Genomic DNA, 13,330 nt, shown 5'->3' on the forward strand with positions numbered 1-13,330 from the left:
GCACTCAATAAAAAGTGGCCAATATGGCTAAATGTTCTATCGTATTATTCATCATTTGAAATAAATACTCATTGTATATCATGGGAACAGTATATACCACAATAAGATAAAACTTTATTGATCCCACACCAGGGAAATTTAGTCATCACATCCAGCAAGTTACTCAAAGCAAGCACAGTGGCATAAAGAGGACTACGTAAAAATATACAAGTATACTGAATACAGAATAGAAAATATAAACATCTACATATATGTACATTTGGACAAATTAGATAAATAGAGTATATGCAAAAGAATCCTACAGGCCACAAAAACAAAGTAGTGTTTCTAGTAGTCTGTGCTGCAGACCGACACATCGGACACGCAGTCACAAAGTCTCACATGCTGTGATCTGTTGGTGAGGTCGTCGATGGTCCACGCAGCCAGGTGCCAGTCTACGCCGGCTCCTTCCGGCTTCCCCCTGAGCAGTGATGGCTGGACCGAGTTTAAAGGGCTGGAGAAGTCAAAGAACGTGACCCTCACCTTGCTTCCAGTATGCTCCAGATGGGAAAGACATCGATAGAGCGGCAAAACGACTGCATCCTCCACACCGATGCTTGGACGATATGCAAACTGTAAATATAGTAATTCTTCTACAAATTCAATTGAGAAACGGTTTAATAGCCAAACCACACTTGCTCACTTTTAATTATTTTCTTCATTTTATTCTTCCATACAAACAAAAACAACTGCCTCATATGAGACAACAAGCAGTTCATGACAGAAGATTGAAACCAGTAAAACTTTACACCCTCTTTCAAAATGGAAGCATTAAGGCTCCAAATGAGAATAGAGGTGCATTAGCACCGCCAACTGTTACTCTCTGAAAAGGAAGCTGGAGTGCTTCATTGCGCTGCCTGCCGCAAATACATCGGAAAAGCCATTTTCTCATTTGAACTCGGGACAATGTCAACAGAATCATGTCTGCAAAATGTCAAAAATTGCCCTTTCACACAGACACATACAGGAGGATGACAACAACTCATCCATAATGATGACTGTTTGTACATTGACATCAACATCGCAACGTCAATCAAAGTGTGGAAAGCAATACACAGGCGTACAAAGTAGCCACACTCCATGCAAAGTCATCAACACCCGCTAGCTCACTGTGTAGCACGGTAACAGTGCCTACGCTGTTGATGGCAGTGTGTAAATACATCTTAAGAGATACCTTCTGCCATGGAAACAGTATGGAAAATCTCTACCAGTGGACACGTTTCTACCATCATACAGTATATACAGTCATATCACCCTACCTAAGTATCTAACCAATGGGAAGATTATGAAAAATATATCATTTTCTGTGGAAATAAACAATTCCAGCCACTAACACATGCTTAAAGATGTGAAGAGGGACATGTTATTGTGTGTTTAAAATCAAAGTAGAAGAAGCTGTATTACACCACATAATACATTCAAATGGAACCTACATGGCTGAATCATCAGTTCCATCAACAAAAAGGACAGAGCAGCGCTTCCTGTGCCACCAAACACAGCACAAACAGAGTGTGACACAAAATCAGGACAGCGAGAAAAGTCACCAGTGTCAACCAGCCCTCCGTTCAAGACTTGTACATCTCCACAGTCAGAAAATGGCCAGGATCACTGCAGACCCATCACACCCAAGACACAACCTGTCCCAACTTCTGCCCTTTGGTTGTTAGCTACTATCAAAAATGCCAAAAACAAACAGACGCCTGAACTACTTCTTTCCACACCCCACCGCTCTGCTGAACAGTGAAACAGTGTCACAAACACCTGTGCAATTGAGCCTGTTAACACTACACATTCACTGTACTTAGAAACAGATTGTGCACAACATAATCAACAATGGCACACTGTTGTGTCATACGGACCACAATCATTTCGATTATCACAACTGACAAACACCTCACGAGTGAAACGACAGACCAAACATGGGTTCATGTCAACAACAGCAATACTGAACATCTTTAAGTGACTGAGTCAATTGATATTCTATGACGACCACATTTCCGGTAGTGACAAAATTATGCTTACCACGCGCACAGTTTAAGCAGTTGGCAATTTATGGTTGAGGCATGGCACAAATAGGTGGAAAGTGTGCTGGAATGACATCCATTAAAAATGCGCCATAACAGAACTGCTGCTGCTGAACATACGACCTAAACCACGCAGTAAGGGCAACCAGAAGCACCACACATAACAACCAATAAACCGCATGCAGCTTTGCTATTTTCACAACTTTTAAAACTCATTTTTAAACTTCATGTGAGCACCGTGTTTATCTAAGTCGCCACTTCTTCTCTCCTGACGCTCGCGACCTGTTGGCGTGTGCCTTTAAGAGCCGGTTGACAGGTGGCGTTGATTACCGCTAACAACGATAGTTGGAAAACTACAACAAACACTATAGAAAGTCCTGATTTTCTTCCCCTCAATAAACTATTACTTTCACCTCGTATCGTTCGGGCAAATTTGACCGATGTGTCGTTTGTTTATTCGCTGCTAACAGTCACTGTAAGTTCGCTAATTACCAACTGCACAGACATTAGCATACTTGACATTTAAGCTAACAAGCAACGGGCGCGTCCATGTTTTGTTAGTGTGTGTTTGAGTGACCGTTGAGCCACTGACTGACCTCATCACTCACGACGAACTTCTCCACTTCTTTCTGTTGTTGTCTATCAGTGTATCTCATTTTTTCTGCCGTCCTCCACACTTCGTCCCGAAACAGCTTCTTGCCGAGCCACGAACTGCGTCGAGCGTCAACCGTCGACCACGCCCCCTCAGCTTGTTTAATTTTTTTTTTTTTTTTATTTTTTTTTTATTTGCCCCTTTTATTGAAACGTAACATAAACAACAAACAAAATACACCAGGCTCTACTTGCATATTCGCCAGGGGGACCATCACACAGCAATATAAGCTCCATAAGACAACTTATAAAACATTGTGTGTTATACATGTTATTTATTTCCTTGTGCTTTTATTCTTATTTTTAGATCAGGTCATCATGATCCCCTGCAGACTGCCAAAAAAGCTCCGCATCAATTATGTTGGAAAGTAAAGATGAAGAGAGTGAAATCCTAATTGACTGTGCCTTTTTAAACACTTTATGACAGACTGAAATGTTACCATGATTACACCCTGCTCTGCGCACCAACTGCCCATCATCAGTGTCACGAACATTTAAAAAGACTGTGCTTTCACTTTTACATGTAAAAAGCTTACATCACCTGGTCTTCCAATGGAGAATCCCATTCAAGTACTGACCAGGTCCAACCCTCCTCAACTTCTGAGATCTTCTGGTTGTAGTCTTTTATCTCTCTGAATCTTCTGAAACCCGCTCCTGTGGAGGACCACTTGGCTCCGATCACCAGCAACGGGCAGGAATCAAACCGGACTCTTCATCAGCTGCCGCTCCTCAGCCGCAGATCTTCCTACCACACCACCGGGTCCTCTTCTCACTTGGAAGCACGGGCTTTCAAAAGTCACCCAGCTTCATAACAATCAAACACACAACCTCCAGCCCCCCCCCCAAATAATCAAGTGAGTCTCACTTTGGCCATTGCTTTGCTTTCTATTAAAAGAACTTGGGTTTTAGGTAAATATTAATGATTAAATCAGGATTCCTGGGGACATTTGCCACAATTTTCTACATTTACAAAGCAGGTAAGTGTTTCACTTGGCGCATATTACAACTTTGTAGTTGTCTGGAAATCCTTCCATGTATTACATATATAACAGCATGGCATCCCTAACTGTTATTGGTACCACTTTCGTGGATAGTCGACATCACCCTTCGCAGCACTGTCATTCAAGCATTTTAAATTAGAGCCCCAGGTGCTCCGCTTACCCTGGACACCCACTGCCACTTCTTTCACACCCCACATCCCCAATTTATACACATTTTTAGAACAAAGTGAGCCGTGACTCAGATCTGTCAAAAGAGCCACCTAGTGGCAGCTCAAGGTATGCCAGCTTCCACAGTCAATACACCAAAATGACACCTATGACTGTGTAACGCTAAGTCACGAGCCCTGTGACTGGACCATGCGTCCTTACAGGAGTAACAAAGTTGTTTGTGCAGAAATGATGTGTGATGGTGCAGTGATTACATGGACAATCTGGCTGTACTCCTTCTTTTCTCTGAGGGTTTATTGGTTAGAAGCTGGCTCAACTCAGTGAGGAGTCTCTCCCAGTAGCAGGAAACATCTGGCATCAGCAGGTGGTCCAGGATGAATTCCTTACCCCTGTGAGGAGGGAGAGACACACTAAGTCAGACTGGCTGTACAAAAACATCCAAATTCAATCACATAGCGTGATCTGTCACCTCGTGGAAATCTCCTGTGCGACTGCATCATTCTCTCTGACAAACTGCAGTCACTCCCTAAGGAGACGCAATGTGTAAAAACATACAACACAAAGGAGATTCAGACCAGCCAATTCCAATAATCATGACTGCAGAGTCTTTGACCCTGGAGTGGTGAGGGTTCAGTATCACAGACCTTCTCACACTTCCAGGCCTGGTTTTTAGTGTACTCTGCATCCACCAGCTCTGGAGCTTCTCTGGACAGAAGAATCAGGGGGTCACGTCCTGGACTGGTTCTATCAAAGAATAAAGAAATGAATAACAAAACAGAGAAAGCAAATCATTAACATGGATCATTAATAGTCAGTTTTTGTGATAAGTCTGAACTTGGCAGCCATATGTGGGAAGAGGATAGCTGAGTGAAGATTTACTTCCAAGGAGACATTTAGATTGTTGTATATCAGCTAATTACAAAAACTAATCAATGAAACAAGGCTGACCGTGAGCCTCTGAGGAATCCTCTGGACTCCTCAGAGGCTCACGGTCCACCCCTCTTCGGAGAGTCGCAGTCATGACTTCCTCAGAGAATTTCCCTTTGAAAGGCCACAAGTGGTGTTGAAGGAGGCTGAGACACAAATGAAGAGTGACAGAGGAAAAGCAAGAGAGTGATGATCAAGGCCCACGCTGTGCAATGAATGCTTAAAAATCTACATCTGTACGGTGTTACTGCAGCAATAACTACTCGTCTGATTGGTGGAAATCTGTGTTTCGGTCTATGAGGACATGCAGAGACAGACTGGCATCACACCCACCTCAGACGGCAGCTGCGGCTGACGGGGTTACACGGCGTGAACCCTTTAACAGCATCACTAATCGCGTCTGTCAGTTTCTTCCATTGTTTCCCTACAAATGATGCCAAACGATGTCAGAATAGGCTTTCACATCGAACCAACCTCACAGTTTACCGCTGGGTCAGGACCCCCAATGAGGACACCCCAACAATAAATGTCTTCCTTCTAACCCACTTTAACAGAACTGTTGCCAACATCGCGGCCAGTTTAAAGAAGTTAAATCATTTTATTCATTTCCATCTTATGACCAATGTCACCGTAAGCAAACGTGCTAACTTTTAGCCGCAAATCATGCAAAGCTTAAAGTTAGCAAACAGTTAGCTTAGTTGGGGTGGCTTTTATTTGTGTAAAAATGGATTACCTGATAGCGGAACCAAAGACTAATCATAAACCTGCAGCACTATGACATGCCTCTGCAGCCAAAAGCGCTCCGTTTCTCTCTCTATCCTTCAGCTAGGTCTGAAGTGGAGAAACAAATCGCTGATCTGTTACTTCTGCCTGAATAGGGTCATTACGGTAACACGCACCACGAAATTCATTTACAGGGCAATATCAGCTACCGTAATGTTTGAAAGATCGGTCCAATCGGCATTAAAGGGAAAATCTGTCTCTTCAAATTCACATTCATGTTCTGCCAGACTAAATCAATCAATCAATCAATCAATCAATCAATCAATCAATCAATCAATCAATCAATCAATTCTTTATTTTACAATGCATATACCCAAAGCCCGACCACCTTTCCCTTGATATGCTGTTTAAATGGCTGATGGAATCCCCACAGCTTCAGAATTTATTTCAAGGGCATGCATGACTGTCACATGGATGATTCGTCCCATAAATAGATCGTTGAGGTGAGTTTCTCAGTCAGGGAGAGAACAGGAGGAACGGAAGACACCCTCCTCACAGATATGGGACAATAACACTGAGTGACAGAAAAAGGAGGAGGCAGAAGACAGGTGGAGAGGGAGAGATATCGAAGGAGAGCAAATGACAGACGCACAGAGACAACAGTCATTAGAAATTTGTGAGAATATTTCATATTTGCGTGAGAACTAATAATCAGCTGATTATCCAAGTGTCCTTACAAAAACATGTAAAAAGTCACGATGTGAAACAGTTTTCATCCAGGACAATTCATCATGTGCCGGTGATGCTCGGAGCAGTGAAAGCAGACAGCAAGTCCCTTCAAAGAACACTCTAGACAGATGTGTTAATACATGATTTCATGAAATTCAAACGCCAGTCCCAAACGTCTTCCGTTCTTCACGATTCTACCGCTCATGAAACATCGCGAGCACGTGTTCGTCTGTGCTGCTCGTCCCCATCACGGGTCTGAAGAAGAGCCCCGCCACGGTGTCCGGGTCCATGGTCCGCAGCGCGTTCAGGACGGCGCGCAGTTTGGCCACCCGGCCCGCTTTACCTCGGTGCGCCGTTCGCACGTGCTCGTAAAGCGCGCGCTCAGCCTCTCTCTGGAGCGCCTGGATGTAGTCCCGACACTCCAGCTCCGTCACTTCTGCGGGACAGGGACAAACGGGGAGAGAAGACAGAATGACAGTGTTAAACACACTCAGAAATGACGCACCGGACGACTCATGGAATAAAGTTACTGAAGTGATGGCGGACACAAAAATCCACTGCAGCGTGGGCCAGTAAAGCCGCGTTTGATTGTCATACAAACCAAACATTATGTGCCCAAATGAGAAACTTTTAAAGGCGTCGTGTGGTGTGTCTTACCCGGGGTGAATAGTATCGCTCCTTTCAGAAACGCGTATTCTTTGACGCTGATCCTCAGTCCTCGACACCGGACCACACACATTCTGATGCCCTCTGCATCACCGACGGGAACCCCCGGGTCTTCAATCTCGGCCGGATGCTCTTTGCTGTGCGTTAAAATCGTGTGTAACAGACTGGGCTGCTGGGTCTCCACCGTGTCGAAGTCCACGGAGTCCTGCACCATTCCCAAAACCAGCAGCGGCGCCCAGCTGTTGCGCACAAGCCGGAGCTGATCCTCCGCCGGCAAACCCCGAAAACACGGTACATTTTTCACGAAGCGGAAAGTTTTCACAAGCACCTGCGAGGCCGCTTTGAAAACTGCTCGCGGCGCCCGAATCGCCACCAGTTTCGACTTGGACGCGCAGGTGCAAATCTGTTGCGCAGCGGCGGTCTCCAGGTGTCCCTGCGGGCACTGTGCGCCTCTGTTCAGGATGCTGTAGAGGATGCTCCCCCGTGCCGCGTCCGCCCGCTCTCCACACTTACAGCACGACATGACGCTGCTCACAGCCGCCCTATTGATTATAAAATTATTTTGGCGAATATCATCTTTTTTATAGACAAGACTTGGGGCACCAAAAACAAACATCCGGCCAGTATTTTCATAATAAAAGCATTACCACTTTGTAGCAAGTAAATGTGCAGCAGTAAGTCGGAGAGTAGCTCATACTTTAGAAACAAATCATGTGAAAGTGTGCGTCTGAAAGTCTGAAATAGGAGATTCACATTCTGTACAATTTAATATGCAGAAAAAAATGAATACATATGGGCAAATATAGTGGAAAGAAGCCCAGCATGACTGGAGAATGTTAGCCATGAAGAAAACAGCTGATCGAAGATTTACTTAAAGTACATCTCTGCAAACGTGTCATTTCAACTCACATGCCTTTTCTTCTTCTTTCTGTGATCCAGTACTTTGATATGCAGCAGATATGAAGCCTTAATTTTGAAAGCTAAATCAGCCAACATCCAGTCTGACTCTGGCTATCTGCACCTGGCTTGATGCAACCTCCAGATCGGCTTACTGTAGGCTAATAAGGCAAATCAGGGCTGACCCAAGACACCGAGGGGCCCTGAGCAAGACTTATCTGGGGGCCCTTGCCTCATTGAGTATATGCCCGAAACATCAATCACGTGTGTGTTTTGCACAGGAACACCTCGTGTTTGTTTGCAGTGACTGCAACAGACCCGTAACAGCCAGCACACAACACACCTTATTGTCCCGTCTCTCGTTGCCTGTTGCCTGTTAGACCCACACGTGGATTATATGTGATCAGTTCTCGCAGTTGGAGTAACTGTTGCCATCTGGGGTTACAAGTGGAGGTGGGCAATATGGCCCTGAAGTAATGTCCTGATACTTCAGGGTATTTCTGTGATCATGGTGTTCTTATTGATATGACAACATCTAAGTAGAACTTGCCAAATGTTCTGCGATGCTGTGCTGGACCGGTGCAGTTTGTCTGCTTGGTTTAGAGCTCACAGTAGCCGGCGAGCTCCCCTCGTACTCAGTCCTTCAAGCGGTGAAATGAGTTTGGTTTTGTCTCGTCTCGGCCCCCCTTTTGTTGTTCTAGTCTTGTTGCACTTCTCACACATTGCATACCACATCTGACTTTTTTTAACCAAACCACTTTCTCAGCTGTTCCCTTTTGTGGAACCAATTCCTCCACCGTGTAGCCGATAGCAATGTTGTTTTCGCTTTCAGCCACACTCTGTGTTGCTGGCCATAAGGGTACGAGGCAATTACGTCAACAGCTTGGATCACTGCCATTGTCTCAATGCGATTGTTTTTTTGTTATATGACACAACAGTTGTAATAGTTGTTGATGGTGACAGTAAAAATGAAGTACTGAATTTAACTACATGTGCTGTCCCGTGGACTTGAACGGAAAACGCTGAAGAAAGGGAATCTTTGTGGTATCTGAATGACCCAGTGGACTCTATTACTGTTTTCTTGTGAGTTTCCGTTTTGCTTCAGCTGAAGTGAAATCCCCTCATCTCTGGCCATCTTGACATTTTGGGCTGGTCAAACCCTTTGAATAAATCATCAGGTAAGTAAAGTAAATTAAGTAAACCTATGGTTTGTGTGTCTGGTTCAGCCAGCAGCAGCAAATTCAGCTCGAACCTCTAGAATCTACTAATTCCTTCTGTGAAATTCCAATATTCTAATCATTCTAATAATGGCCTTGTCGGTCATGAAAAGCATTTCAAGGTGAACTCAAGGGAAGGAAAAATGTCTTATTGTCAGGTGGTGTGGAACAGACATGTTTACTTCTTGTCACATTGTGAGGGACAGTAAATATTTTCCCACACTGGATCTAATCATGCAGCCATTACAGTTTAAATCCATTTCCTCAGCCACTGGGTTTAAAGCAGCTGGGTGACACGAGCACAAAAGGAAAGCTGCCCTCAGTGTGTAATGACCTGACAAGGCCAGACATTTCTCCTTGTACAGGAAACTGTTTCTATAGTAACAAAGCGCGGCAGAAACCACGCGTCTGAATTCAAGCCTGAACAAATCCTGACGATTATACAAAAATCATTGCGGGACATAAAAGGGATAAATTTTATGTAGAATTCTGAAGGACAGAGACGCTTTTCATCAAACTTTTTGCTAATGATCCTTTACTGTATTTCTCAGGGTTGTTCATGAAGAGTTTAATTCATCATCAGGGCCTTTCGCACCTTTTCAACCGCACTTAAACGAGCTCCAATGCCGAGAAAAGCCTTGAGTCAAAACAGAGATAACACCTTTTGTTACAGTTTTGTCTTTATATCCACTTTGTGAGAGCGGGACCTTGTGTTGACTTCTCTCAAACTGAGAGAAACCTATGACGCAGTCCGTTCTGAGACACTTGCGATTTAACAACACCACTGTTGCTACAGATCTGCTGCCTCAGACAGCCCAGATATGAGGATGTACACAATTGGCCGTCCCTTCCGAACAAACTCCTGAGACATTACCACGAGGTGAAAAGGACATATTTGAATCTCTGTGGCCATTAATGTCCCATGAAACAACAGCGACGACTGAGAGAACATTGTGAGAATTGAACACCACAAAGCAGGAGAAGGCTCTAAGAAGACAGCAAAGCGTTTTCAGGCAGCCGTTTCCTCTGTAATGTAATTAAAGAACAGCATTTAAGAGGAATGACGGAGGTCAGGCTGAGGTCTGGTACATCAAGAACACAGCATTTTGAACAGATTCGATTAAGCTGCACCAAATAATATGGGAAGCAAACATCACAGCGCCTGTAAAGAAGCCGAAGTTGAAAAGAGGGCGGTTTGTACAACAGGACAATGATCCTAGACACCCTTCAGAATCCATAACGGCCCACCTCAACAGGCACAAGCTGAAGGTTTTGCTGGAGCCCTCATGGTCCCCAACTTAAACATGAATGAACATCTGTGGATGGACCTCAAAGGAGCTGTGCACGCACAGGCCCAAGAGTCCCACAGAAGAAGCAGAAGGAAGGAAGAAGAAGAAAATCCCCCAAATTAGAACTGAAAGACACTTGGCTGGCTCCAAAAAGCCTTTTCAAGCTGTGAGTAGTGAGCATGCCAATTTGGACCAGTGGTACGTACTCTTCAGCACGCCACTGGAATCATGTATGTCCACACAGTATGCTGTGTTTCAACTCATCTGTATGTTTGACACAATTCACTTTTCTCAGACTTTGTCCCCAGAAATGTGTTGTGAAATGATAAATAACCGACTGCTTGTTTACTCCATTTCCTCTTGTTAAGCTGAAGTCTTTGGAGACGCGTTGTTACTGTCGGTCGGACAATACCCGAGCGAACAGAACGACATCCAATATCCAGTTCATCAAAGCAAGACAGCGGTGCGTGAGTGGCGACTGACCTCTCATCGTATCACAGGGTGCTTTCTCAGCTCAGAGCAAGCAATTCATAACTGCTGGAGCAAGCAGTGACTTATCTGCTCTTCAGAGTCACAAGACAAGAGTCAAACAGCCATCTCTGCAAACACACGTGGAGGGAAAACAACAGCCTGCCGCGAGGCGAAGCCCCGAGATGAGGCAGCAAGCTCCCCGCTCCATTTAGCACGCCGCTATTCCACCGGGCCCGTCTGTCTGTCTGTCGAGGACAGCAGGCGAACGGACAGACAGCTGTCAGGGGAAGACGTTCATCTCCAAACTGTCAGCGTTTCAGGATGCTTGAAAAACAGCCTTTTAGGATTTCTGGTTTAACATGTCAACCTTCTATTTGTATGTCAATGAAAAATCAGATAGATGAGATTTCCAAGCTTTTGGCCCATCAGTGAGAAATGCTGATGGTTTATTAAAGCACAGTTTGTGAGACCTGGAATAGTACAGAATAAAAGACCAGACCAGTCACAGTGTTTGTCATCTGGCCATGACGCTGGCTGTGCTACTCACTTCACTGGTGTCGCTGCCAGAAAATCCCCTATCTCTGCTCACCCCTGTACATGTGACGTGCCTCTTCATCTGAACTTTCACTCATATCTACACTTACTGATGGTCACATGTTGCATGACATCGCCGGTGTGCAGTCAGTGCAGAACAAATGTGGTCAATCTGCATGTGTTGTCGTGTTTGTTGTGAAGCTGGCCTGCTTCAGCAAACCTCAATGGCCCAGTTTATTTGATTCGCCACTGTGTCGTCAGGCTGCTTGTGGCTGCCCTGTTTCTCAGGTTTACCGTTATCGCTCACCATCTAACCGTTTGATCTCTGAGTCCTCGAATGAAAGGTGATCAGTCAGTTCACCTCGGCTGCAGAGAAATCCAATAAATGTAATTTGTAGGTGTGGAGATATTGTCTGATGTACTTTCTGCCTCCACCAGAATACAATTGAATGTCCGCTCAGCATTAATGATGGCATTTCAAATTATCAGCGCCAATATCTCTTTCCATAACCAGTGTTCCCATCACTCTGGATACTCCACAGAAAACACACGCAGTTATTTCTTTGGTGAAAAATACTTTGAATAGAAACTGTTGACAGTGAGGTCTGTGGATTATCCAGAGAAGTGGATGCTGTTTCAATGCAAAGAGATATTTCATGTCATTTGTAAAGCTTTCAGTGTCAGAATGAAATTCCCTTCACCTCCGCTGTCCTCAGGCGGCAGCAGGAAACCACAAAGCATCTACGTGGCTCCATGCTGTGCGAGTAGAAGCAACAGTTAAAGGGTTGTTTTGCTTGTCTGACTGTTTCTTTCCACGCCACAGTCCCAGCCGTTTGTAGGGTGTCAGAGCGTTTGTGGTTTTAACCAGAAACTGCACAGCTTGTATTGTACAGATTCTTCCAGCACATCACTCACTGGATTGAAGCGCTCGGCTGCAGGCAGATACTCAACGCGTCCTTAATGAGCAGATCTCAGTCTGCAGCTTTGAGATTCATTATTCTGGACTCGGTGCGAAGTCAGACGTTCTTTACGATCGTACTTTAAGGCCAACCAGAGTGCGTGTTTTCAAAGGGTAACTTGTTGGTAGCCTTTGTGTCCCCAGTTCAACGTAATTCTTACCGGCCAGTGAGGCGCAACCAAAAAAATAAATATCAAAGCGTAGCTGTAGTCACTGCAGTTTTTTACTGTCATTGAAAGACTTTGATGTACACTGATGGCGGTTGGTGTGGAGATCAGCTGGGACATATAATCTATGTCGATATGATGAAGAGTAGCACAGTAACGTATGAGCTGCATTATCTTTACGCAACTACCAAAGGGTGGTTTCGATGGCACAAATTTGAGGCAAATCTGCACAAATGATGGTATAGAAGTTAATCTACAAGTTAATAAATTGTGTAAACATCAATCTCAAGGGCATCTTAGCAGCGCAGCCTTGGATCGAACCTGTAAACCTGAGCAGATTCCACTGAGGCTTTTCAATCCTCTTTTAATGACCTGACGCTCGTCTCTCCTTGAAAACCGCCTCAAATCAATGCAGACGCAGAAAGCAATTGGTTTATTAGGTGTTCCTGCGTTACTTAACCAGGGCCTGGCAGCTGTCTGAGCAGAGCCATCTTTTTACATGAGGATAGAAATGAGTTTTCAAAGCAGGGGGCCGGTGCACCGAGTGCACTTGTGACTACAGCAAACAATGCAATGTTGGATTATTTATGAGAGGAATGTGATTTTTTTTTTTTTTTTTAGATATATAGACCTTCATTAGGCTTCCTCGCGGGCACGGCATTGAATTTGGAGCAGATTTACATGGCGGCGTCTTTGCGAGTGTCTCATTAAAATCAGATCATTGAGAAATCCAATAGACAAATCTTCACTCAACGCAACGAGAAAATGACCAGAATGTGTTGGTTTTCTTTTAAAAAGAAGTTCTGCAGTGTGTGTGTGTGTGTGTGTGTGTGTGTGTGTGTGTGTGTGTGTGTGAGTGAGTGAGTGAG

The 13,330-nt window shown here is 44.6% G+C and overlaps 1 protein-coding gene and 1 long non-coding RNA gene across 3 annotated transcripts; both read right to left on the minus strand.

Annotated features, from left to right (window-relative positions):
* Window positions 1-316: 316 nt before the first annotated feature.
* Window positions 317-5,861, minus strand: LOC143315786 (uncharacterized). Of its 2 annotated transcripts, XR_013076183.1 has the most exons (6): window positions 5,544-5,861; window positions 5,144-5,234; window positions 4,832-4,956; window positions 4,528-4,627; window positions 3,472-4,272; window positions 317-3,439 (listed from the first exon to the last, which is right to left on the minus strand). It is a non-coding gene; the product is annotated as an uncharacterized LOC143315786 (long non-coding RNA). The 2 variants fall into 2 exon arrangements; XR_013076182.1 differs by having other exon boundaries at window positions 317-4,272.
* A 12-nt stretch (window positions 5,862-5,873) lies between these two features.
* Window positions 5,874-13,312, minus strand: LOC143315785 (nuclear receptor subfamily 0 group B member 1-like). The gene is made up of 2 exons (XM_076723207.1): window positions 6,920-13,312; window positions 5,874-6,698 (listed from the first exon to the last, which is right to left on the minus strand). The coding sequence occupies exons 1-2, from the start codon at window positions 7,542-7,544 to the stop codon at window positions 6,457-6,459; spliced, it is 867 nt and encodes a 288-aa protein (XP_076579322.1). The 5' UTR covers window positions 7,545-13,312; the 3' UTR covers window positions 5,874-6,456.
* Between the last annotated feature and the right edge of the window lie 18 nt (window positions 13,313-13,330).

The sequence above is a fragment of the Chaetodon auriga genome, chromosome 23, assembly GCF_051107435.1.
Source record: "Chaetodon auriga isolate fChaAug3 chromosome 23, fChaAug3.hap1, whole genome shotgun sequence".
NCBI lineage: Eukaryota > Metazoa > Chordata > Actinopteri > Chaetodontiformes > Chaetodontidae > Chaetodon > Chaetodon auriga.